General features: G+C 43.5%; 1 protein-coding gene across 2 annotated transcripts; it reads right to left on the bottom strand.

Moving 5' to 3' along the window:
• Nucleotides 1–8208: 8208 nt before the first annotated feature.
• Nucleotides 8209–15913, bottom strand: LOC123125783 (uncharacterized). 2 transcript variants are annotated; one of them, XM_044546239.1, is made up of 12 exons: nt 12913–13030; nt 12648–12788; nt 12417–12536; nt 10322–10413; nt 10101–10199; nt 9595–9876; nt 9367–9469; nt 9149–9229; nt 8806–9017; nt 8658–8719; nt 8413–8538; nt 8209–8274 (listed from the first exon to the last, which is right to left on the bottom strand). In XM_044546239.1, the coding sequence occupies exons 3-10, from the start codon at nt 12490–12492 to the stop codon at nt 8678–8680; spliced, it is 987 nt and encodes a 328-aa protein (XP_044402174.1). In that variant the 5' UTR covers nt 12493–12536; nt 12648–12788; nt 12913–13030; the 3' UTR covers nt 8209–8274; nt 8413–8538; nt 8658–8677. The 2 variants fall into 2 exon arrangements, with proteins under 2 accessions (XP_044402174.1, XP_044402173.1); XM_044546238.1 differs by lacking the exons at nt 8209–8274; nt 8413–8538; nt 8658–8719; ... (4 more) ...; nt 10101–10199; nt 10322–10413 and adding exons at nt 13712–13771; nt 13873–14037; nt 15661–15913 and having other exon boundaries at nt 12245–12536; nt 12913–13589.
• Between the last annotated feature and the right edge of the window lie 11541 nt (nt 15914–27454).

Below are 27454 nucleotides of genomic sequence, written 5' to 3'. Positions count from 1 at the left end.
TGAGCTTGATCCGCCGGGACGACCGTGGCGGTTAGCAGGGCAGTCATCTTATCCGTAAGATCCATCAGCACCTGAGCCGGCGAGTGCGCAGGGCCTCCTGCCCCAGCGGCGGAGTTTTGCACAGGTTGCGTGCCGGCGATGAAGATTCCAACCCGGCTTGGCGGCTCAAAAGGGTCCGGAATACTGTCGCCCTCGGAACACCCCCCGAGCCTGCCGTCTTGAAGTTGATACAATGAGTCCGTCTCACCCGTGGACGATTCATCAGAGCAGATGGTCGTCTCATCGCTAGATCTAGATCCTTCAGAGAGTCCTCCGTGGATGCATCCCACGAAAGCACATTTCAAGGCGGGCGGAGTCCGGGCGGGTCTCGCACGCTGAGCCGTCTCTATGAGGTCGGTGCCGATGTCCGGCTCAGGGCCCGGCTCACCGATCTTGCCAATGAACACGTGGATTCCGCCGAAGGGGACCCGGTACCCGTACTCGATTGAGCCGGCGTCGGGGCCCCAGCCTGCGTCGTTGATGTAGAGCTTGCCGCGACGACTCTTGGTCATCCGGCCCACAGCGTATCCCTTGAGCCCTTTGAAGCTGCCCTTCAAGAACTCAAATCCACCGTGCGCTGGCCCCACGGTGGGCGCCAACTGTCGTGGAATTGTCACGGCAGATGTCCTCATGCAAGGACTTAGTCGTGGAGCCATCGCAGCTAGGAAGCTTAATGGGGTTAAACGGGACAAAGGACACGAAGGTTATACTGGTTCGGCCCCTTACGGTGAAGGTAAAAGCCTACTCCAGTTGAGGTGGAATTACTTGGGGTTTTGATGACCAGGGAGCCAAACCGCTATGCCTGGCTATCGATCTGATGTTACTTGTCCTGAACCGCCGCCGGGTCGTCCCTTTATATAGAAAGGTTAACGCCCAGCGGTTCTCAGAGTCCCGGCCGGCTCATAAACTGTGTCCGGCTTGGACTCTTAACTATTCTTGCCTTACACTACAAGTCATGCCACAACGGCGGTTTACCACTACGGGCCTTAAGTCGCCTCTGGGCCTTAGACCTATTACTAAACCGCCATCCTTAACCTGTCCTTGGGCTTCTGAATGAAGAGTTGTCCCAACGTAACCCAGCCCATCCTGGGCGGGTTACACCAGTAGCTATATCCTCAACAGGCCGGCTTATTTTTCTTCGCCCTCTTGCTGGGTTTCACTTGTACACTGCAAGTCAAAGGGTTAGTGCAAACACATGAGTAAGATAAGCATAAAATCAACTGATCATCATTACTCGGGAGCGGTTTTGAAAGCCGGCAAGCTGGACTGCATTGAGTCGCCGGAGGAAGGTGAAGTTCCCTGGTAGTTTGAGTCGGAAGAATTAAGGGGTTGACGAGTGGCACCCGCCAAAGGATACAAAGAATATAAGTCGGAGATAACCTCAGTCCAGCGCTTCCTTGATGCTTCGGGTAAGCCGGAGGAGAGGTCTGTATCTTTGCTGGTTCGGGTCTGCCTCCGGCTCTCATAAGTCTGTCGCTTGAAAAGAAATTGAGGATCTTGATAAGCTAAAGGATGTGAAAATCTTACTTTCCGGGTTACTCTTCGGACTTTCCGTCTCGGCAAAGGCTCGGAGTCGGAGGAAATTATAGTTACCTCTTCATTCACTTCATGACTCGTTCCGGTGTCCTCCTGCTGATAATCCATGTCAATAAGATGGTTAAAAAAGGAGCCTAAAGAGTCAAGAGCTACCTCTGACTCGGAGGTGTCTTCCAGACGAAGCAGGTCCGAGGCGCTAGGTTTATTCCCCTTCTTACAGGGAGCGGCTTTCCTGGCGGCTTTCTTAACTTTTCTGGCTTTCTTGACAGCTTCGTGGTCATACTTGACCTTCCAGAATTTATCATGAGCCTGTAAAATACAACAAAGGTTAGTGAGTTAAGACAAAATCGTTAAAATGGAAGGAGAAGTATTCAGGTTAATGGTTTACCGCTGGAGCTGGGTTAGTCTTGCAGAAAGGGCTCAAGCCCACTCTCCCGCAATCTGCCAGGCTCTCGTTCAAAAGCGACTTGGTTGTATCATCAATGACGTCCTCAGGTAAGTCGTCTGGACTATGTCGAAGAGGATCATCCTTCTGGCCCGTGTAATCACACATCAAGCCGGGGCGGCGTCTTAAAGGAATCACCCGCCAGGCAACCCAGACCCGGACCAGATCAATGCCATTTAGGCCGTTCCCCAGGAGAGCTTTGATTTTGTTGATGGTGGGAGTAAGTGGTTGACGTTCAGCTTGAGATAATTTGTCTAGAAAGGGGTGATTTGACTCCAGACGCAGGGCGCGAAAGCCGGGCAGAGGGTTCTCGTCAGCCGGAGAAGTGTCTTGGCAGTAGAACCATGTCTGGTTCCAATCTTTCGGGTGGCTTGGCGGCTCAGCATAAGGGAAGAGACAATCTCTCCGTCGTTGGATTGAGATTCCACCGAGTTCCAAGCTAGGCCCGTTGCCACATTCATTCTGGCAGTTCAGGTAAAATAACTCCCTAAAGAGTAGCAAGTTGGGTTCTTCTCCGAGGTACACCTCACAGAACACTTGGAAGTTGCAGATGTTTGACACGGAATTGGGTCCGATGTCTTGAGGTCGCAGATCAAAGAAGTGCAGGACATCTCTGAAGAATTTTGAGCTGGGAGGAGCAAAGCCCCGGTTCATGTGATCAGTAAATATGACAACTTCCCCATCTTTGGGTTGAGGCCTCTCTTCTGACGGGTCAGGAGCACGATAGGACATGACCTCTTTCTTTGGCAGGTAACCCGTTTTCACGAAATCAGCTAAGATGTTGTCGGTGACGTTGGATCTAACCCAGTTGCATGTGATGGGTGCTTTGGGAGCCTTAGGCGGCATTGTGAAAGATGGAAGCCTATGACAAAATAAAATTTCTGGTTCAAATTTAAGCCGGAGGAAAATTTCAGTTCAGTGTTCAAGATGGCGGCTTATGAAAGGGCCTAATGATATATGGCTAATTGTGTCAGGTTATTTAAGCCGTCGTGGATATCATGAGCAATTAAGTTATTTAACTCTATTATGAATGATCCGGAAATTTCACAAAGCATGGCCTCTTTTAAGCCGGCGATATGAGCCGCCATGGCTAAGAGATGCAATTTTTGCCTAAGTGTTGCACAAACAAGTTTCACAGATTGCAGGGATTATTTTGGATCAAACGATCGTCCAGAAAAGAAAAATTCCTAGACCTAAAAACTGGTACAGAGAAGTTCAAGAGCTCTAAATGAGGTCTTTTTGCAAGCAAAAGGGATCTGCTAGTATTGAAAATGGGAGTGAAACAACTACCGCCGAAGTTATGCACTACTCTTAAAATCAAAGGAGGCCGTTGTGGAAGAACTGCGAAGGAATCGCGAGGAACCACGAAGAACACAGAAGAACTCGCGAACCCTAATGCGGATCTAGTATACGGGACGGCGAGGACTTACTGGTGCTGATGAGCAGCGGAGGTGCGCCGCGGTTCTCTGGTCAAGACAGGTTGATGCAGCGGCCTTGGTTGGTGCAGACGGGATGCGCGGCGGCGGCGGCGGAGCTCGGGCTCTGAGGTGTCGAGAGGAGGAAGACGATGGAAAGGGAAGAATGACGAAGACCTGAGGGCCGGGCCTACTTATAAGGGACGGCTGATGAATGGGCGCAAGAAACGAGGAGGCTGAAGACATGGTTATCCAGCTGCGAAGACGCCTCGATTTTCGGGACAATTATTAAGATAAGGATCCATTGAGATACGTTGGGCAGAACGTGCATTGATGGCGGATGACGTCACGGCGGGTTACAAGAATCCAGAAGATGACGTCACGGCGGGTTACAAGAATCCAGAAGATGACGTCACGGCGGGTTACAAAGAATCCAGAAGATGACGTCATGGCAGGTTATAGCCTTTGCGCAGACAGAAGCCAGAAGATTTTTTATTAAGGTATTGAAGATTGACATGAACCGGTTCAAATCAATCTGGGGCCTAATGTTGGGGATATAACTACTGGAGTCACCCTCAACCGGAAGGGCCGGGTTATGTCATGACGATCATCACAAGAAGCCCAATATCAAGCTTAAGGATGGCGGATCAATAATGGGCCTAAGGCCTAGAGGCGGGTTAAGGCCCGTAGTGATAAACCGCCGTTAAGGCATGACTTATAGTGTAAGGCAAGAATAGTTAAGAGTCCGAGCCGGACACTGTTTATAAGCCGGCTGGGTCTCTGAGATCCGCTGGGCGTTAACCTCTCTATATAAAGGGACAACCCAGCGGCGGTTCAGGACAAGTAAGATCAGATCGATAGCCAGGCATAGCGGTTTAGCTCCCTGGTCATCGAAACCCTAAGTAATCCAACCTCAACTGGAGTAGGCTTTTACCTTCACCGTAAGGGGTCGAACCAGTATAATCCTCGTGTCCTTTGTTCCATTTAACCCCTTTAAGCTTCCTAGTTGCGATGGCTCCACGACTAAGTCCTTGCACGAGGACATCTGCCGTGACAATTCCACGACACAAGGGAAAAAGGCTTAGGTGGCAAATGGTAAAACCAAGGTTGGGCCTTGCTGGAGGAGTTTTATTCAAGGCGAACTGTCAAGGGGGTCCCATAAATCACCCAACCGCGTAAGGAACGCAAACTCAAGGAACATAATACCGGTATGACGGAAACTAGGGAGGCAAGAGTGGAACAAAACACCATGCATAAGGCCAAGCCTTCCACCCTTTACCAAATATATAGATGCATTAATTAAATAAGAGGTATTGTGATATTCCAAAATATCCATGTTCCAACATGGAACCAACTTCAACTTCACCTGCAACTAGCAACGCTATAAGAAGGGCTGAGCAAAAGCGGTAACTTAGCCAAACAACGGTTTGCTAGGAAAGGAAGGTTAGAGGCTTGACATGGCAAATATGGGAGGCATGATATAGCAAGTGGTAGGTAGCGCAGCATAGCAATAGAGCGAACAACTAGCAAAGCAAAGATAGAAGTGATTTCGAGGGTTTGGTCATCTTGCCTGCAAGGTTTTCAGAGTTGTCGAAAGCTTGATCCTCGTAGGCGTACTCAACAGGTTCCTCGTTCATGAACTCGACTCCCGGCTCTACCCATAGCAAGAACACAAGCAATGGAACCACAATCAATCACGGGAAATGCAAAAACAACATGATGCAATACATGCATGATATGCGAGATGTGATATGCGATGCATATGCGTGCTCCGGAAGAAAAAGGATGAACAAGGCAGTAACTTAGCAAACCAAGGATGCCACTGGAAAGATGAGATGATTTCGGTCGAAATCGATATAAAGATCCCCGGAAACGGATGCACGGTTTGCAAATGGCAAGCAAAACAAGAATGACATAAATCTGCGATTAACAGCATGATAGCACTTAGAATACATCAAGTAACCATGCTACAGCACCCCAACATAGCAACAAAGCATATGACAGTAATCTACAGGAGATGCGTGACAAAAGATGAACACTAAGCTACGGCTAGATCACACCATAACAGGTTCAAACAAGCATGGCAAAAATGCAAAAGATATCAGGTTCACAGACTTGGTAAAATTACTGGACATGGCTGAAACAGCATCAGGTAGCAATGTCCAGAGCAAGCAATCAACATGCTACAGGAACTTAACATAGCAAAACAAGGCATGGCATGAATCTACTAAATGCATAGAAAACAAGTCCCATACTGACCATGAGCCAAATAGGATCAGAAGATATGATGGAACCCATGTAAACATAGCAAGTTTCGTTAACAGGTTTCAGACTTAGCAGAAAACAGAGCATGGCATTAACAGAAATTATGAAGGCATCTTGGTGAGCTTGATTCACTCATCACAAAGCCATGCATGACAAAACAAGCATACATACAGCAAGATGGCATGTTTATGAAGCTAACCATGGCAAGAGCAAGTACATAGCATGTATGGATCAACTGCGACAACCTTGGAAAAATTGAATATCATGTTAACAATCTGCCAGAAACATTTTATAGCAAAATGGAGCAAGATTAAGACATTCTAGGCCACTCCATAATTGCAAACAGGGGCATGGATGGATAGATCACAACTATATCTACAAAACATCCTTACTGAATATGTCCAAAAGAAGCATGGAACTCACCGTAGCCACATGGATACATGGCAACAAAATAACAGCAGTAACAGACAGCAAAATTCTAAGTTCCTGAAAACAGAAACATCATGAAGGCTAGTTTGCATGCTTGTTCTAGTCACCAGATAGATCACAAAAATATATGTCATACACCTCTGTAAAGATGGCATGGCATAGATCAAAACACCTGTAGAGCTCATGCCCATAAGATGCACACATCAAATGCAACAAAAATAACAAAACACCAAGTTCTGATAAGTAACAGCAGTAAATATCATATAGCACTCTTGCACCAGAGATTTGGGCATCAAGATGGACTCAAACGAGCATGGCACAATGGAACAAAATAAAGAGAATCTTGAGACGAACATTTCGATATATCATGCACGCAAAACGGAGTAATATGCAAGGAGATATGATGCGATGAACATGAGCACATAATGCAATAGTTTCGGGGACTTAGCAGAAAACGAGGGGATTTCGGGGTCAACCTCCAGATCCAGATCGGGGCGGCACGGAAGTCGAGGTTCACCGGGGTGAGCTCGCCGGAGATCTTGCCGGTGAGGGAGGAGGCGCCGACGGGGGTGGAGCTCGGACGCGGGAGGAACGAGAAAGGCGCCGGCGCGGTCGCGGCGCGCGCGGGCGTCGGCGGGGCACCGAGGACGGCGGCGACCGGCGAACGGCGGCGGCGACGGGGAGACGAGGCGGCGGAGCGGGAACGGCGGCGGGGGGGGTGCGCGGCCGGCGACTACGGGTGGAGCGGCGGGCGACGGCGGGAGCCGCGGGCGCGGGCGAGGAGGCGCGGGCCGCGGGGGCCGGAGATGGGCTCGGAGGGCCGGCGGCGGTGGGGCGGCGGCGCTGCCACGTGGCGGGCGGTGACTGGCTGCGGGCGGCGGCGCGGTTTGTCCGGCGCGGACCGGACGTGTCCGGCGCGCGGAGGGTGCGAGGCTAGGGTTGATCTGTGCGAAAATCTCGGGGGATCACCTATTTATAGCTAGAGGGAGCTAGGAGACTCCAAATGGAGTGCGGTTTTCGCCCACACGATCGTGATCGAACGACCGACAGCATGGAAGTGACTTAGATGGGTTATTGGGCTGTTTGGAGGGGGGTTTTGCTGCAACACACAAAAGGCCTTTGCGGTTACCCGGTTAACCGTTGGAGCATCAAACGACGTCCAAATGAAACGAAACTTGACAGGTGGTCTACCGGTGGTATACCAAGGCCACTTGACAAACCTCGGTCCATTCCGAGAACGTTTAACACCCGCTCACGAAAAGAAACAAGAGGGGTGCACCGTTGTTTGGTTCAAATTTGCTTAGTGTCACAATGTTGGAAAAGAATGACCAAACAAAAAGAATGTAGAAAAAACCTTCTGTTTGGTTCAAATTTGCTTAGTGTCACAATGTTGCTGTGTAGCTGCTTCTCAAGTGGCATGAGAGCACCTCTCATATCGTGCTCGAAAGGTGAGCATTGATACTTGCTTGGGCGTACTAGCCTTTTGGGAGGCAGATTTTCCTTGCCACTTGAGTAACTGCCTAATGTAAGCTTGATGTTTGTACAGATTGTCTACTGTGTTTACCATATTAGAGCATGAACCATTGAATACTCTCTCCCCCAGAATTTGAACGTCCGGAGGTACCTAAAAAACATACAAAAAATGGCACAACATAAAAAATAATGATTAACTTGTGTTGTATTAAGAAAAGATAAAAGAAAGTTATTGCTGCACAAAAAGAGGGAAAACAGATTTACTTGAAACACATTGTTGACATTGATTGGTTGATCTTCGGTCCCATCTTGGTCATCTTCTTCAATGAACTCGTCTGTAAAAAGCCTCTTGCCAATAAATGGTGTTGTCAAGTAGCTCTGCAAATTGGGACAAATTGTTGAAAAGGATGTGTTCAGTAACTAAGCAAAAAAGTAACAAAAAAAGCTACAGAGCAGCACAAACACAAAATCATTTAAATGCCCCCAAAAATAAACATCACAGAAGCAATATACAAACGTATAAAAAAAGAAAAAAGGTTGGAGGCAATTGGATTTATACCTTCTTGTTCTTTTGTGATGAGCTTTCAACATTCTCATAGTTCCATGTCCTCATTGGGTAGTAAGATATTTTTGTATTGTCCAGGTCTTTGGTGTGTGTGTGGCAGGAGATGTCTGAAAAAAATGTATGGCATTTTAAAAATCAATCACAAAAAAAGAGTGAGTGTGCTTTGGTATCTATAAGGAATTTGCTTATAAACGAAAGGTAGCAAGGACAAAAAGAAAGGGAAGAAAAATCAGAAAAAGACAAACCAAGTCAATAATGTCGTCTATTTCTTCGAACCCGGGAAGAAAGTTTCTGTACTTGCACATTTCTGTTGTCGCGGGCTCTCTCTGCGCACAATGTATGGAGGAATCGACAAGCGCTGTTTTCTCATGCTAAAAAAGAGATAAGAAATAAAAAGAGAAACAAAAAGAAAACACTTAGATATGGGCTTGTGCGAGATGGTAAGAGGGTTTTTTCAGACACTATTACATTTGAAAAAAAAAAATAGCACCTGTGAGTTGTATCCTTTGATTATGTCCTTACTTGTATTCCATGGATATTTTTTCTTAGCTTCTTGAAATGAGCAACAAATTGAGTGGGTGACTTTTGTAGCCAAAACAGTGAAGTCAAAAAGAAAAGTGTGTGTGGACAATAATTACCTCTATCTGGGCTTCGTATGCATTCGAGTCCATGTCTAAATCACGCCACAATTCTGGCTCTGTTATTTCGTTCCCACAATCATCATGGTCAACAAAAATTCTGCAGCTAGGTGTCATATCATCAGAAAAGAAATACTTTTGTCTTGCAACGTCCAATGGATGCATAGTGTGTTGGAAATCTTCCACATGTTTCAGCTTGTCATCTACACCACCTACACATATGAAAAAGACAAAAAAGGTAAAAGGTAAAACAAATGATAAAAATCGGTTGTTACCAGTAACATGAAGAAAAATAATTGCCATGTGTACTGAATGAAAAAAAGAGAAGAGTTGTTGGCAGTACTGTTTGATAGTGATATGTTGATATCAATATCAAGTCCTGCATGTTTCCCCTGCTCCTTGACTTCATTGAAACGAAAATCATCTGTCACAAAAAGAAAAGAGGCAAAAAAGTAAACAATAAAAATAAACAAGAAACTGCAACTCTTCAGTAAAAGAAAATATTTCAAGGAGTTAGCCCGTTCGCAGACAGGGTTCTGAAACTTTTTTGTTGGAAAAAACCTTGGTTATTGTTGTCTTGTGGGGAGGCAGTGGTGTCTAGTTCCACACACTCAATTGCTGCTGCTTTGTTTTCTTGATACAATGTCTTGGTTTCGATGCAATGCTGAGTTTTTAAAAAAGATGAAGAAAAGGGTTGAGTTAGATGTAAACAAAAAAACACAGATAAAAAAACCTATGAAAAAATGATGGCGCTAAGAGAAGCTCAAAGAAATTCCTTGGAGGGTGTACCTCAGATTGATTACTGTTAATAGCGTTTTGTTGGAAACCTGGGAAAGTTGGTGGTACATGCGTGCTGGCTTCCTCCTTTGAGTTGATGTCTTGTTCTGTCGTTTCCAGTGCTCTTGCCAATCTAGCTGATAACAACATGTAGTTCAGACTAGTGCTCTTTTCTGGTGCTTCTTTTTGAGCAGAACAATCACAAGCAGTGCACTTGGGGATATTGGTATCTGCATCAAGCATATTCATCTCTGGTTGCTGTGTTGCAATGTTGCTATTCTGCATGGTTTGTTCCTAACCCACAAGCATGTCCAAAAAAAGCATGGTTGTCAGAGCTATTTGTAGAATTCTTGGAACAATACAATGCTTTAACATTTGGTGTTCATATATTTCTACATTCTTTAACAATTCCACAATTCACTCCCTCGCAGGTTAGTTCATAGGAAAAGGTGCATGTTAAGGGACAATTTCTTTTAAAAGAAGATGTGACTATAAAGGGGTTTTAAAAAAACAATAACCATTCGAGCTTCTTTTTCGAGCTTGTTTGTGTGACCATTGCCCGGTAGTGACTGCATTTCGGCTTCACCTCCTTCTACAACTACTTCAAGTATGCCTCCCTGTGAGAAGTTATTGAGAGAAAAATTCAGAATATGGCAGAAAAATGTGATGGATATTGCACACACACACACACGAAAACATGCTTTTGAAAAGAACTAATTACAAAAGGCCCACAAAATACCTTTATTTTAACTTCCAATTGATTGTCCTTAGTTTCTGAAGTTTCTGACTGTTGTGTACTAGTCTTCATTCTCTTCTTCCTGCCTCTTCCATCTGCCAACAATATAGGGGGGTTGTCAAATAAATTAAAAAACAAACAAAGAATTAGAACAAAAAGAATGAAAAAATCATTTTAAAAACACATGGTTGCGTGTGATAAAAAATGATTCAAAAACACACCACTGTTTATTTCAATCCCATTGGAATCAACTCTAATAGTACTGCCAGACCCATTATCTTCGTCAGTTGGCATGTATAAATGCTCGGAGGACTCTAACTTCTCTGTACGTTGAGAGCCATTGAAATAAGAAGAAACAATGTTCAAACTGTCTAGCAGCACTTGTTTTGCTATCAGACATGTGGTCAGGTTTTGATCTTTTATGCGCTCCTGGAAACTGAGGAATATATCTTCTTTGATCTGACAAGCAGAAAAGATTCCACAAGTAAATCAAAAAAATATAAAAAAGAGAAGGGGAAACCAAAACAGCTAAATGATACGTCTCCGTCGTATCTATCATTTTTTATTGTTCCATGCCAATATTCTATAACTTTTACATACTTTTGGCAACTTTTTATATTATTTTTGGGACTAACATATTGATCCAGTGCCCAGTGCCAGTTCCTGTTTGTTGCATGTTTTTTATTTCGCAGAAAATCCATATCAAACGAAGTCCAAACGGGATAAAAACTGACGGAGATTTTTTTGGAATATATGTGATTTTTGGGAAGAAGAATCAACGTGAGACGATGCCCGAGGGGGCCACGAGGTAGGGGGCGCGCCCCTGACCCTCGTGGCCACCCCTTAAGGCAGTTGGTGCCCTTCTTTCGCCGCGAGAAAGCCAATATCCGAATAAAAATCGTGTCCAAATTTCAGCCCAATCGGAGTTACTGATCTCCGGGAATATAAGAAACGGTGAAAGGCCAGAATCAGGGGGAGCAGAAACAGAAGGAAACAGAGAGAGAGAGATCCAATCTCGGAGGGGCTCTCGCCCCTCCGCCGCCATGGAGACCATGGACCAGAGGGGAAACCCTTCTCCCATCTAGGGGGAAGGTCAAGAAAGAAGAAGAAGAAGGGGGGCTCTCTCTCCCTCTGTCCCGGTGGCGCCGGAACGCCGCCGGGGCCATCATCATCACCGCAATCTACACCAACACCTCCGTCATCTTCACCAACATCTCCATCACCTTCCCCCATCTATCTACAGCGGTCCACTCTCCCGCAACCCGTTGTACCCTCTACTTGAACATGGTGCTTTATGCTTCATATTATTATCCAATGATGTGTTGCCATCCTATGATGTGTGAGTAGATTTTCGTTGTCCTATTGGTAATTGGTGAATTGCTACGATTGGTTTAATTTGCTTGTGGTTATGTTGCTATCCTTTGGTGCCCATCATATGAGCGCGCACGTGGATCACACCATAGGGTTAGTTGTATGTTGCTAGGGCTATGTATTGGAGGCAAGAGTGACAGAAGTTTCAACCTAGCATAGAAATTGATGCATACGGGATTGAAGGGGGACCAATATATCTTAATGCTATGGTTGGGTTTTACCTTAATGAACGTTAGTAGTTGCGGATGCTTGCTAATAGTTCCAATCATAAGTGCATAGAATTCCAAGTCAGGGATGACATGCTAGCAGTGGCCTCTCCCACATAAAACTTGTTATCGGTCTAGTAAAATAGTCAATTGCTTAGGGACAATTTCGCAACTCCTACCACCACTTTTCCACACTCGCTATACTAACTTTATTGCTTCTTTACCTAAACAGCCCCTAGTTTTTATTTACCTGCTCTTTACATTCTTGCAAACCTATCCAACAACACTTACAAAGTACTTCTAGTTTCATACTTGTTCTACGTAAAGCGAACGTTAAGCGTGCGTAGAGTTGTATCGGTGGTCGATAGAACTTGAGGGAATATTTGTTCTACCTTTAGCTCCTCGTTGGGTTTGACACTCTTACTTATCGAAAGAGGCTACAATTGATCCCCTATACTTGTGGGTTATCACTAAAATTAGGTGTTGAAGTTGCTGTCTGCATCAAGTCTGATGCATTTTACCTTCTCTGAAAAAGAGTTGCCTAAGACCCTTTGTATAGCTTTTTTTATGTTTGAGTTCTTGGCGGTGCTTGCCCATGCACCGTCAGTTTGTGCATAGCAAGTTTCTGCCTCATCTTTGATCTGCCAGAAAAATGTAAAAGAATAAACAAACAAACATAATAGGAGTAGATGTGAACAAACAAAAGGTACACATTAAAAAGGAGGGAAATTATAGCAGAGTATGATATTTACTTGAAGAGCTCCATAGAGTCCATCTTTCCCGAGGAGCATATCACTGAAATGTTTAATGGTTTGTCCTTTCCAGAAACAAATCCTAGGTAGTGCTGGAGGGATTGTTATTGATCCAAAATTGTTGAAGTCTAGACACCGAACCTGCAAATAAACAACAAAATACAAATGAAAAACCTTCAGTATGTTTGATGAGAACACAGTGCTCCTAAAAAATAAAAAATAAGTTAACAAAAAAGTTACATATAAACAAAAAGAAGGAGCATACTGCTAGCTGATATATGCAGCCTCCCAAAGTCGTTGTTATCCGTTTCTGCTTCAGCTTGTCTGTTTGGTACTTCTTGACATAGAGATATTCCATGTATGGACAAAAGAGCACCAATCAAGATCTTTGTACTTTGACACATCCACAAGTGCTCCCAAATATTTGGTGCTTGGCTTTGTGTTGGATGTGGGACACAGGAAGGTTGCTAGGGCGACAGTCAAGAAGCAGCGAAGATAAACGTCGTCAGGCAGCTCTTCCTTCATAAGCTTATTCCCGAAGAAACTTATTGATGGAAGATCTGTTAGCCCAAACAGTGGTAGAAACACCGCTTTCCCGGACTCCTCGTCGAGCACTCTGATCTTTGTTCTTCCTGCTGGTATACCAAGAACTAATGATACGGCTTCAGGGTTGAGAGAGATTGATTTGCCACCAAGTACAATTGCTTCCTCTTTTGTGGATATGTTGTCCGCGACCCACTGAGCAAAAGGCCTTGGAACATAACAATCATCTAGCTCGAGCAAGTATCCAAAACCGCCGTTCCTGACAACCTCCATCCTATGATTGCTTTTGCACACAACATCAACAATCTTCGCGAAATATCCAATGCTAAACATGTTGTATGCAGTTGCTCTTCCTTTGTTCATGTGCCCTTTGGCTTTTCCTTCCTCTGCCCTTGTCCTCTGAAAATGAAACAAATAGCAAGCATTAAAAGGGCTAAGGAGCATTATTCTCTAGAATAAGATTTGTGGTTATGGCTCAGAAATGTTAACAATGAAAAAAACTATGAAAAGCACAAAGTTACCTTCTTCCTTTTCTCTTTCAAAGCACTCCTCTCCTGCTTCCTCTCTTGTCTTTTCTGTAACTATAGAAATAAAGGAAAGTTTGTGTCAGAGAATTGAACTTATGAAAAACAACACAAGAAAAGAAAAAACACTAGCTTCTTCTAGTTCAAAACACATTTACAATTGTTCTCAGGCCATTGATCAGCATGACGTCTGATGCATCTGATTCTGTCATATCAACTATACTTTGCTCCTCTTGTTCATTCATGCTATCAACCCCTGAATCATCCTTTTGACTGTTGTTGTTTGACTCCAAAGGCTCAGGAATTGTATCTTCGTTTAAAAGCTCATGTTTAAGAAAACACAAAAAAATAACTGAGTTAAAAAACGTTATGGTGTACATTGAGAAAAACTACAGTACTAATTAAACCAAAACATCGACTATTTACAAAGCTGAGACTACTACTCGGAAGGAAAGAAAAAATCAAGTCATCCTCTCTAAGCATTTACTCATGGGTTGAAAAACTCTGAACATTGACTGATGGTCAACTCTCTGATAAAAAAACAGATTACTGAAAATTACTGAAAATGATGTTTCAAACTATATGAACATTGCCTGATCCTCCTCATTTGTCAGCTAGCTGAAGTGATTCTAGAGAGTTATTGGTCTCTATTCAGGTATACATTTGACATCAATGTTATTCGCTTGCGCGCAGACAAAACAGAGTGGGTGGAATGCATATAAAGTCTACTGGTAATATATGCTGCACTGATGGTGCACTTATAGTTGGGCAGGCAAAGCATTCGACATAAATAGCTTGAGGGAGCCCTTACAAAAAAACTGAAGATATGTTATCAAACTGCTAAAAAATAAAAAGATGATCCTCACTGAATACTAACTGGTGAGTCACACTCTTTGAATATAAAATGCATGCTCTCCGAACAAATTAGAAAAACTGAAAAACACATGATGTATGCTCTGAAAAAATAACAGAGTCAACTTCTGAAGAATTACAGACTCTCACGAAAACAGTTAGCTATAACTCAATTAGAGAGTCAACTCAGAAAAATTACATACTCAACGACTTCCATAACATCATACTCTGAAAACTGTTTCGCAGGAACAAACAAACTACGATATGTTAGTTTGAGGCAAAAAACGAAACCCGATGTTAGTTCGAGTGGCCCTTCATCCCCAAACTTGCAAACAGTCATAAAGGACATAACATGACACATACCATTCATTCAGAATTTGCATTCTACTGTATGAGCCTTCAATGATGCATGAGAACAGATCATACATACTTACACACACGAACTAACAACTACCGCCCCTCACCTCCCCTTAGCCTTTCGAAAAAGGATCACATGATGAACACTGCGACAACGAGTTTCGAGTTGGATGGCCACAAATACTGACTGATTTTCACGAAGAGAACAAAACAAAAATTGCAACACACTTATCCCTCCTGCATTCATTGCTAGCTGGGGATGGAAACATCAACCCAGACAAACAAACAAAAATATATGCCAGCTGCCATTTCATTGCAAGCTGATGACCACATGTTGGCTCAAAGCTCTCTCCATCCGCAAATTAAACAAAATAATTGTATATGTTCAGTATTTGCATTTCTACCGTGGAGGCTTCAAGGACCAAGTTAAAAAAGAGCATACAAACATCAAGGACCCTACAAACATACACACACAAGCGTCAGCTAGCAATTCCTTAGCCTTCAAGGACACAGGAGCCAAGTCGAAATTCGGAATTCAGGGTACACACTGACGGCTAGCAATTCCTTAGCCTTCAAGGACACAGGAGCCGGCTTACAAATTCAGGGTACACACTGCCACGATGAATTAGAGTTGGATGGCCACAATACTGATTGATTTTGACGATGTGAACGAACAAAAATTAAGCAGGTTCAAAGAAGGGGCCGCGGGGGGGGGGGGGGGGGGGGGTGCTGCTCACTGGATTCGGCAGCTCCTCGCCTGCAGCGAACTCCGGGACGGCGGGGACGGCGCGCGACGTTGTCTTGTTGGCGGCGCAGAGGTCGCGGACGGTGGGGACGGCGCGCGACGCTGGCTTGTCGGCGGTGCAGAGGTCGTCGACGGTGGTCATGTCGCGACCCTCGCATGCCGCGCGGCGCTCGCCCGCCATGTCCGTGGCGAGTGCCTCGCCCGTCGGAGGTGAACTGCGCCCCCGTCTCTTCCTCTTCTGCTCCACCTCCACCAATTCAAACAGTGGCACACCAAAAAAAAAGTAATATCACTTAAACTTGCCACCGATGTTCACTTTAGTGCCTGAAGTTGAAAAATACACCGAACTGGTTTCAAAACTTGGCACGAGCGTACAAATACAATGCTAATCCCATTAGTAGACGTTTTTACGCTGACGTGGCACAGTAGTTCGCTTAGCATGCACAGACAACCTCGCCCTAGCAAACTGGAACTACTGGCCAGTACGCCATACGTTTTCTCGTGCATGTTAATGAAAACAGATCTTTTTTTAGAATAATGAAAACATTTCCTATTTTGTTAGATAAAGAAACATGTTCGTGGGTTTTAATGGCCTGCTGCAGTGCAGCCCAATTTGCGCATGTTAGTTTGATTTAGAAATTTGTAAAAAAAAATTGCATATTATAATCACAGTAATAAAAATACATTTCAAATATTTGTGCTTCAAATTTTTAATAAATACATATAAATTAAATAACTAAAATGTTCATGTAATTTAAAAAAATAGTCAGCAATTTACATGTGATTTATAGTTAAAGCTTTTCGTAAATAAATTTTCTAAATTGTTTAGTATATGCAAAAATAATTATAAAAAAACTTAATTTTTTGAGTAAATTCCAAAAGATTATGCATGCTTGGCTTATGCCTTAAATGAAAAAAAATGTTATAGGTAGAAATTTTTTATTAATATTCAGACGTGTATAAATTTCTTTTTTTGCGAGAAACATGTGTATAACTTTCATCATGTCATATATTCAAAAAAAATTATAATTAAAACATAGTCAGTAGTGAATATTTTTCATAAACTGAAATTTTAAGTTTTGGATATTTATGAACATTTTACATTGTTGAAAAATTCTTAAACAATATGAATTGTAAAAATGTACATGTAACTATTAAAAGGTTTATGTAGTTAAAATAATATTCATGAATTGTAGTATAGAAAATATTTATATAATTCTAAATTGTACAGCCATTTTTATAATCAGAAATACCATTTTATTTATATGATACGTTTAAAACAAATATGTGAATATTTTTATTACTGTGATTATAATTTACAAACTTTTTTACAAATTTCTAAATGAAACTAAGATGCGCAAACTGGGCTGCACTGCTGAGCCGATTAAAACCCACGTACGTGTCTCTTCTTTCTTATCTAAAAAAATAGGAAATGTTTTCATTATTCTAAGAAAAAGGATCTATTTTCATTAACAGGAACGAGAAAACGTATGGCATACTGGTTCTTTCCTAGGGCGAGGTTGTCTGTGCATGCTAAGCGAACTACGGTGCCACATCAGCGTAAAAACACGTCTATTAATAGGATTAGCACTGTATTTGCACGCTCGTGCCAAGTTTTGAAACCAGTTCGGTGTATTTTTCAACTTCAGGCACTAAAGTGAACATCGGTGACAAGTTTAAGCACCACCTGTGATATTACCTCGAAAAAAAATGGACAGAGTAAATTTGTCGGTGTGGATTATTATGAGAGATCCGTTGGTGCTTTGGGATATCTTGTAGAAAACCCCCTAGGAAAACATAAAAACTGTTTCAATTACAGAAATGATGCTTCCCTCCCCTAGTAGAAAAAAACCTTCTTGTTTGTGGATTAAACTAGCAAGTAGGCAGTGACAAAAAACTTCAAAAGTTGTGAGACAAAAAATGACAAATTAAATGGCACCATTGAAAACAAACTAAAAATTGTTGAATTGAAAAAAAGAAGTTGTTGTTGAGGTTTTTGATCTGTTACAAAAACTCAATAGTCAACTTGCATAAAAAGTCCACCGTGGGCATTGGGGACACTCGACCACGACTTTTACGCATACATCAGCCTCGGCGATGCTGACAAAAAAAAACACTGGTGTCTCCTTGCACAACAGCCAACAATTGCCTGCCATGCTAGTGTCGTTTATCTATGCAAAAAAAGGGACATGGCGAATGACATCTTGGGCCCTGTCTGCCATCAATGATAGCCTGATACCTACGAAGGTTGAGCAATATTGTTAACTACAAAACCCGTGGCATAAACTCCATGTTCAAGAAGGGATCCGTCGTAAAAAAATGTTGGTGAGGGCCGACAGCAACAGCAGCAGCAGCAGCAGCAACAACAACAACAACAACAACAACAACAACAACAACAACAACAACAACAACAACAACTATTGTTATTATTACATAAAAATTATGCCATAAAAAATGTTATTATTATTGAAAAAAATACATAAAAATTTACAAAAATTTACATAAACAACAACAGGAAGTAATTATTGCAAAAACAATTACATAAAAAATGTTATTATTACAAAACATGTCTATTACCAAGAAAATTTATGTCTATTACAAAAAAGGTGAAAAAGTTATTATTACAAAAAAATGTCTATCACTTTTCGATGATATCAACTATTAGGAACAAATTGTCATTCCGCCGTCCTTTCTCAACTTTGACCAAAACAACTCTGCCGACTCTAAGACCGTAGGTATAACAAAAATGATGCCATACTTCATCTATCATAGTCTTATTGTTGTTGCTCCTTGTATATTTGCCAGTCATGGGTACACTTAGGAAACTATTCCATAAGAAAACTTCTCCTTCTTCATCCATTTCTTGAGTCTCAATGAACTTTGTTGGGATAGCCTGTAATAAAGAAACTTCGTTGAGTACCAAAAATACAAAAAAAAATAACACCAAAACTAGAAAAACTTTATCTACACATACAAATTCGTCCTCTTCGATATCATCGTCGGTTAGCGTGTGCACAAGACGATTCCCGACAGGCGCGCCAGTTGACGCATCAATAAGGTCGTGTCCAGCCCTACGTCGCCTAGATAGTGTGCCAACAAGCCCTCCGATGGCATCATCGGTGAGACTACACAAGTTTGTGAAATAAATATCCTGGAAAATCACACGAATATCATCCGGGACTAGCATTATCCCTGAAAAATAAACAAAAAATATAGCAAAAAATGAGAAAAATACTAACACAAAAAGAAAAAAAGAAACAGTACAAAAAGACATACCAGGACTCTGACTGTCCATCTTCTCATTTCCTTCTTCATCAAACACTTTAACGTTAAAATGATTACCCCAAGCAATAGGCTAGAACCAAGTCTACCCTTCAATTCTGCTCTTTGTTGGCCATATTTTATTTCTATAAATAGGAGTGTTATAAAAAAGGTTTGTCAATACAAGGTTGAGTTGCAAGTGGCACCGAAGTAAACACCCCCCCCCCCCCAATTGCAAGGCAATGGTCCAGCTGCAACTGGGGCATGCAAGGCCTCACTGGTCCTTCTATTTTCATCGGTGAAACCAAAAAGTTGCTTATATTTACAAGGGGAGTAATTGTGAACAACAAAAAGAACAACAAAAAACAACAAACAAACAACAACAACAACAAATAACAAATAACAGACTAGTTGCGAGTCCAAGGTCGAGTTTGCAAGTGGCACCGAAGTAAAACACCACCCACCCAACCCAAGTTGCAAGTCGATGGTCGAGTTGCAACTGGGGCATTTGGGAATCGATGCAATTGGGGCAATTATGGTAAAAAAGACAAAAAAAACAAGACCAGTTGCGATTCCATGGTCGAGTTGCAAGTGGCATCGAGTAAAGACCCCTCCCCCCCGAGTTGCGAGTCGATGGTCGAACTGCAAGCGTCGTGCGGGCCCTACAGTTGGGAGTCCAAAGTCGAGTTTGCAAGTGGCATCAAGTAAACAACCACTAAGTTGCGAGTCGATGGTCTAGTTGCAACTGGGGCATTTAGGACGTCGCGGTTCGGATTCGATGGTGAACTTGCAATTGGGGCAATTATGGCGAAAAAAAAGACACAAAAAAACAGACCAGATGTGAGTCCATGGTCGAGTTGCATGTGGCATGTGGGTCCCTACAGTTGCGAGTGGAGGGTGGAGTTGCAACTGGGTCAAGTTTGCAAATAAAAAAGAAAAGACAAAAAACAGACCAGTTGCGAGTCCAAGTTCGAGTTACAAGTGGCACCGAAGTAAAACACCAGCCACCCCAACCCAAGTTGCAAGTCGATGGTCGAGTTGCAACTAGGGCATTTGGGAGTCGATGCAAATTGGGGCAATTATGGTGAAAAAAACAGACCAGTTGCGAGTCCATGGTCGAGTTGCAAGTGGCATTGAGAAAAGACCCCCCCCCCCCGAGTTGCGAGTCGATGGTCGAGTTGCAAGTGTCGTGCAGGCCCTACAGTTGCGAGTCCAAGGTCGAGTTGCAAGTGGCATCGAGTAAAACAACCACTGAGTTTCGAGTCGATGGTCTAGTTGCAACTTGGCCATTTAGGACGTCGCAGTTGGGAGTCGATGCAGTTGGGCAATTATGGCGAAAAAACAAAAAAACAGACCAGTTGTGAGTCGAAGGTCGAGTTGCAAGTGGCATCGAAGTAAACACCCCCCTAGTTGCAAGTCGATGATCCAGCTACAACTGGGGCATGGAGGGCCACACTGGTCCTTCTCTTTTCATCGGTGAAACCAAAAATTGGCTTGTATTTATAAGGGGAGTAATTGTGAACAACAAAAAACAAACAACAACAACAACAACAAAAATAACAAAGTTGCGAGTCCAAGGTCGAGTTGCAAGTGGCATCGAGTAAAACAAACCATTGAGTTGTGAGTCGATGGTCGAGTTGCAACTGGGGCATTTGGGACGTCGTAGGTGGGAGTCGATGGTGGACTTGCAATTGGGGCAATTATGTAAAAAAAAGACAAAAAAACCAGACCAGTTGCGAGTCCGTGGTCGAGTTGCAAGTGCCATCGAGTAAAGACCCCTCCCCCCCCGAGTTGCGAGTCGACGGTCGAGTTGCAAGTGTCGTGCGGGCCCTACAGTTGTGAGTCCAAGCTCGAGTTGCAAGTGGCATCGAGTAAACAACCACTGAGTTACGAGTCGATGGTCGAGTTGCAACTGGGGTATTTAGGACGTCGCGGTTGGGAGTCGATGCAAAATAGGGGCAATTATGGCGGAAAAAGAGACAAAAAAACAGACCAGTTGCGAGTCCATGGTCGAGTTCCAAGTGGCATCGAAGTAAACACCACCCCCTAGTTGCAAGTCGATGATCCAACTACAATTGGGGTATGGAGGGCCACACTGGTCCTTCTATTTTCATCGATGAAACCAAAAAGTTGCTTGTATTTACAAGGGGAGTAATTGTGAACAAAAAAAACAAACAACAACAACAACAACAAAAATAACAAAGTTGCGAGTCCAAGGTCAAGTTGCAAGTGGCATCGAGTAAAACAAACCACTGAGTTGCGAGTCGATGGTCGAGTTGCAACTGGGGCATTTGGGATGTCGTAGGTGGGAGTCGATGGTGGACTTGCAATTGGGGCAATTATGTCGAAACAAAAAAGATAAAAAACCAGACCAGTTGCGAGTCCATGGTCGAGTTGCAAGTGGCATCGAGTAAAGACCCCTCCCCGCCGTGTTGCGAGTCGACGGTCGAGTTGCAAGTGTCGTGCGGGCCCTATAGTTGAGAGTCCAAGCCCAAGTTGTAATCGAGTAAACAACCACTGAGTTGCAAGTTGATGGTCGAGTTGCAACTGGGGCATTTAGGACGTCGCAGTTGGGAGTTGATGCAAAATTGGGGCAATTATGGCGAAAAAAAGACAAAAAATAGACCAGTTGCGAGTCCATGGTCGAGTTGCAAGTGGCAAATAGTAAAACAAACCACTGAGTTGCGAGTCAATGGTCGAGTTGCAACTGGGGCATTCGGGAGCCGATGCAATTGGGGTAATTGTGGCGAAAAAAAAGACAAAAAAAGTAGGCCAGTTGCGAGTCCATGGTCGAGTTGCAAGTGGCATCGAAGTAAAAACTGTTGGGGAACGTAGCATTTCAAAAAAAATCCTACGATCACGCAAGATCTATCTAGGAGAAGCATAGCAACAAGCAGGGAGAGTGTGTCCACGTACCCTTGTAGACCGAAAGCGGAAGCGTTTAGTAACGCGCTTGATGTAGTCGAACGTCTTCGCGATCCAACCGATCAAGTACCGAACGCACGGCACCTCCACGATCTGCACACGTTCAGCTCAGGGACGTCCCTCGAACTCTTGATCCAGCTGAGGCCGAGGGAGAGTTTCGTCAGCACGACGGTGTGGTGACGGTGATGATGAAGTTACCGGCGCAGGGCTTCGCCTAAGCACTATGACGATATGACCAAGGTGTAAAACTGTGGAAGGGGCACCGCACACGGCTAAGAGATTGTCTGTTGTGCCTTTGGGTGCCCCTCCCCACGTATATAAAGGAGGGAGGGAGGAGAAGGCCGGCCAGGAGGAGGCGCGCCCAAGGGGGGAGTCCTACTCCAAGTAGGATTCACCCCCCCCCCTCCTACTTCCACAAGGAGAAGGGGGGAAGGAGAGGGAGAAGAGAAGGAAAGGGGGGCCGCCCCCCTAGCCCTAGTCCAATTCGGTTTGGGCTAGGGCGGCGCGCACCACACCTTGGCCTGCCTCCTCTCTTCCACCACTAGGCCCATGAGGCCCAATAACTTCCCGGGGGAGGGGAGTTCCGTTAACCCCTGGTACTCCGAAACTTATCTGAAACGACCCGAACCATTTCGGTGTCTGAATGTAGCCTTTCCAATATATGAATCTTTATGTTTCGACCATTTCGAGACTCCTCGTCATGTCCGTGATCTCATCCGGGACTCCGGACAACCTTCGGTAGATCAAATCACATAAACTCATAATATGAATCGTCATCGAACGTTAAGCGTGGGGACCCTATGGGTTCGAGAACTATGTAGACATGACCGAGACACATCTCCGGTCAATAACCAATAGCGGAACCTGGATGCTCCTATTGGCTCCTACATATTCTACAAAGATCTTTATCGGTCAAACCGCATAACAACATACGTTGTTCCCTTTGTCATCAGTATGTTACTTGCCCGAGATTCGATCGTCGGTATCATCATACCTAGTTCAATCTCGTTACCGGCAAGTCTCTTTGCTCATTCTATAATGCAACATCCCGCAACTAACTCATTAGTCACATTGCTTGCAAGGCTTATAGTGATGTGCATTACCGAGAGGGCCTAGAGATACCTCTCCGACAATCGGAGTGACAAATCCTAATCTCGATCTATGCCAACTCAACAAACACCATCGAAGACACCTGTAGAGCATCTTTATAATCACCCATTTACGTTGTGACGTTTGATAGCACACTAAGTGTTCCTCCGGTATTCGGGAGTTGCATAATCTCATAGTCATAGGAACATGTATAAGTTATGAAGAAAGCAATAGCAATAAACTAAATGATCATAGTGCTAAGCTAATGGATGGGTCTTGTCCATCACATCATTCTCTAATGATGTGATCCCGTTCATCAAATGACAACACATGTCTATGGCTAGGAAACTTAACCATCTTTGATTAAGGAGCTAGTCTAGTAGAGGCATAATAGGGACACTTTGTTTTGTCTATGTATTCACACATGTACTAAGTTTCTGGTTAATACAATTCTAGCATGAATAATAAACATTTATCATGATATAAGGAAATATAAATAACAACTTTATTATTGCCTCTAGGGCATATTTCCTTCAGTCTCCCACTTGCACTAGAGTCAATAATCTAGATTACATAGTAATGATTCTAACACCCATGGAGTCTTGGTGCTGATCATGTTTTGCTCGTGAGAGAGGCTTAGTCAACGGGTCTGCAACATTCAGATCCGTATGTATGTTGCAAATCTCTATGTCTCCCTCCTTGACTTGATCGCGGATGGAATTGAAGCGTCTCTTGATGTGCTTGGTTCTCTGTAGAAATCTGGATTCCTTTGCGAAGGCAATTGCACCATTATTGTCACAAAATATTTTCATTGGACCTGATGCGCTAGGTGTGACACCTAGATTGGATATGAACTCCTTCATCCAGACTTCTTCATCTGCTGCTTCCGAAGCAGCTATGTACTCCGCTTCACACGTAGATCCCGCCACGACGCGCTGTTTAGAACTGCACCAACTGACAGCTCCGCCATTCAATGTAAATACGTATCCGGTTTGTGACTTAGAGTCATCCGGATCAGTGTCAAAGCTTGCATCGACATAACCATTTACGACGAGCTCTTTTTCACCTCCATAAACAAGAAACATATCCTTAGTCCTTTTCAGGTATTTCAGGATGTTCTTGACCGCTGTCCATTGATCCACTCCTGGATTACTTTGGTACCTCCCTGCTAAACTAATAGCAAGGCACACATCAGGTCTGGTACACAGCATTGCATACATGATAGAACCTATGGCTGAAGCATAGGGAATGACTTTCATTTTCTCTCTATCTTCTGCAGTGGTCGGGCACTGAGTCTGACTCAACTTCACACCTTGTAACACAGGCAAGAACCCTTTCTTTGCTTGATCCATTTTTAACTTCTTCAAAACGTTATCAAGGTATGTGCTTTGTGAAAGTCCAATTAAGCATCTTGATCTATTTCTATAGATCTTGATGCCTAATATATAAGCAGCTTCACCGAGGTCTTTCATTGAAAAATTCTTATTCAAGTATCCTTTTATGCTATCCAGAAATTCAGTACCATTTCTGATCAACAATATGCCATCCACATATAATATCAGAAAAGCTACAGAGCTCCCACTCACTTTCTTGTAAATACAGGCTTCTACAAAAGTCTGTATAAAACCATATGCTTTGATCACACTATCAAATCGTATATTCCAACTTCGAGATGCTTGCACCAGTCCATAAATGGATCGCTGGAGCTTGCACACTTTGTTAGCACCTTTTCGATCGACAAAACCTTCTGGTTGCATCATATACAACTCTTCTTTAAGATATCCATTAAGGAATGCAGTTTTGACATCCATTTGCCAAATTTCATAGTCATAAAATGCGGCAATTGCTAACATGATTCGGATGGACTTAAGCATCGCTACGGGTGAGAAGGTCTCATCATAGTCAACTCCTTGAACTTGTCGAAAACCTTTCGCAACAAGTCGAGCTTTGTAGACTGTAACATTACCGTCAGCGTCAGTCTTCTTCTTGAAGATCCATTTATTCTCTATGGCTTGCCGATCATCGGGTAAGTCAACCAAAGTACAAACTTTGTTCTCATACATGGATCCCATCTCAGATTTCATGGCTTCAAGCCTTTCGCGGAATCTGGGATCATCATCGCTTCCTCATAGTTCGTAGTTTCGTCATGGTCTACCAACATGACTTCCAGAATAGGATTACCGTACCACTCTGGTGCGGATCTTACTCTGGTTGACCTACGAGGTTCGGTAGTAACTTGATCAGAAGTTTCATGATCATCATCATTAGCTTCCTCACTAATTGGTGTAGGAATCACTGGAACTGATTTCTGTGATGAACTACTTTCCAATAAGGGAGCAGGTACAATTACCTCATCAAGTTCTACTTTCCTCCCACTCACTTCTTTCGAGAGAAACTCCTTAGAAAGGATCCATTCTTAGCAACAAAAATGTTGCCTTCGGATTTGTGATAGAAGGTGTACCCAACAGTTTCCTTTGGGTATCCTATGAAGACACATTTCTCCGATTTGGGTTCGAGCTTATCAGGTTGAAGCTTTTTCACATAAGCATCGCAGCCCCAAACTTTAAGAAGCGACAACCTGGGTTTCTTGCCAAACCACAGTTCATATGGTGTCGTCTCAACGGATTTAGATGGTGCCCTATTTAACATGAATGCAGCCGTCTCTAAAGCATAACCCCAAAACGATAGCGTTAAATCAGTAAGAGACATCATAGATCGCACCATATCTAATAAAGTGCGGTTACGACGTTCGGACACACCATTACGCTGTGGTGTTCCGGGTGGCGTGAGTTGCGAAACTATTCCGCATTGTTTCAAATGAATACCAAACTCGTAACTCAAATATTCACCTCCATGATCAGATCATAGAAACTTTATTTTCTTGTTACGATGATTTTCCACTTCACTCTGAAATTCTTTGAACTTCTCAAATGTTTCAGACTTATGTTTCATCAAGTAGATATACCCATGTCTGCTCAAATCATCTGTGAAGGTCAGAAAATAACGATACCCACCGCGGGCATCAACACTCATTGGACCGCATACATCGGTATGTATTATTTCCAACAAGTCTGTTGCTCGCTCCATTGTTCAGGAGAACGGAGTCTTAGTCATCTTGCCCATGAGGCATGGTTCGCAAGCATCAGTGATTCATAATCAAGTGATTCCAAAAGCCCATCAACATGAAGTTTCTTCACGCGCTTTACACCAATATGACCTAAACGGCAGTGCCACAAATAAATTGCACTATCATTATTAAGCTTATATCTTTTGGCTTCAATACTATGAATATGTGTATCACTACTATCGAGATTCAATAAAAATAGACCACTCATCAAGGGTGCATGACCATAAAAGATATTACTCATATAAATAGAACAACCATTATTCTCTGATTTAAATGAATAACCGTCTTGCATCAAACAAGATCCAGATATAATGTTCATGCTTAACGTTGGCACCAAATAACAATTATTCAGGTCTAAAACTAATCCTGAAGGTAGATGTAGAGGTAGTGTGCCGACGGCGATCACATCGACTTTGGAACCATTTCCCATGCGCATCGTCACCTCGTCCTTAGCCAATCTTCGCTTAATCCGTAGCCCCTGTTTCGAGTTGCAAATATGAGCAACAGAACCAGTATCAAATACCGAGGCGCTACTACGAGCATTAGTAAGGTACACATCAATAACATGTATATCAAATATACCTTTCACTTTGCCATCCTTCTTATCCGCCAAATACTTGGGGCAGTTCCGTTTCCAGTGACCAGTCCCTTTGCAGTATAAGCACTCAGTCTTTGGCTCCAGATTTGGGCTTCTTCACTTGAGCAGCAACTTGCTTGCCGTTCTTCTTGAAGTTCCCCTTCTTCCCTTTGCCCTTCTTCTTGAAACTAGTGGTCTTGTTGACCATCAACACTTGATGCTCCTTCTTGATTTCTACCTCCGTAGCTTTTAGCATTGCGAAGAGCTCGGGAATTGTCTTATCCATCCCTTGCATATTATAGTTCATCACGAAGCTTTTGTAGCTTGGTGGCAGTGATTGAAGAACTCTGTCAATGACACTATCGACCGGAAGATTAACTCCCAGTTGAGTCAAGTGATTGTGGTACCCAGACATTCTGAGTATATGCTCACTGACAGAACTATTCTCCTCCACTTTGCAGCTGTAGAACTTATTGGAGACTTCATATCTCTCAATCCGGGCATTTGCTTGAAATATTAACTTCAACTCCTGGAACATCTCATCTGCTCCATGACATTCAAAACGTCGTTGAAGTCCCGGTTCTAAGCCGTAAAGCATGGCACACTGAACTATCGAGTAGTCATCATCTTTGCTCTGCCAGGCGTTCACAACGTCTGGTGTTGCTCCTGCAGCGGGTCTTGCACCTAGCGGTGCTTCCAGGACGTAATTCTTCTGTGCAGCAATGAGGATAATCCTCAAGTTACGGACCCAGTCCGTGTAGTTGCTACCATCATCTTTCAACTTAGCTTTCTCTAGGAATGCATTAA

The sequence above is a fragment of the Triticum aestivum genome, chromosome 5D, assembly GCF_018294505.1.
Source record: "Triticum aestivum cultivar Chinese Spring chromosome 5D, IWGSC CS RefSeq v2.1, whole genome shotgun sequence".
NCBI lineage: Eukaryota > Viridiplantae > Streptophyta > Magnoliopsida > Poales > Poaceae > Triticum > Triticum aestivum.
The sequence above is the reverse complement of the archived record's forward strand: the minus strand, read 5'-3'. Positions and strand labels throughout refer to the sequence as shown.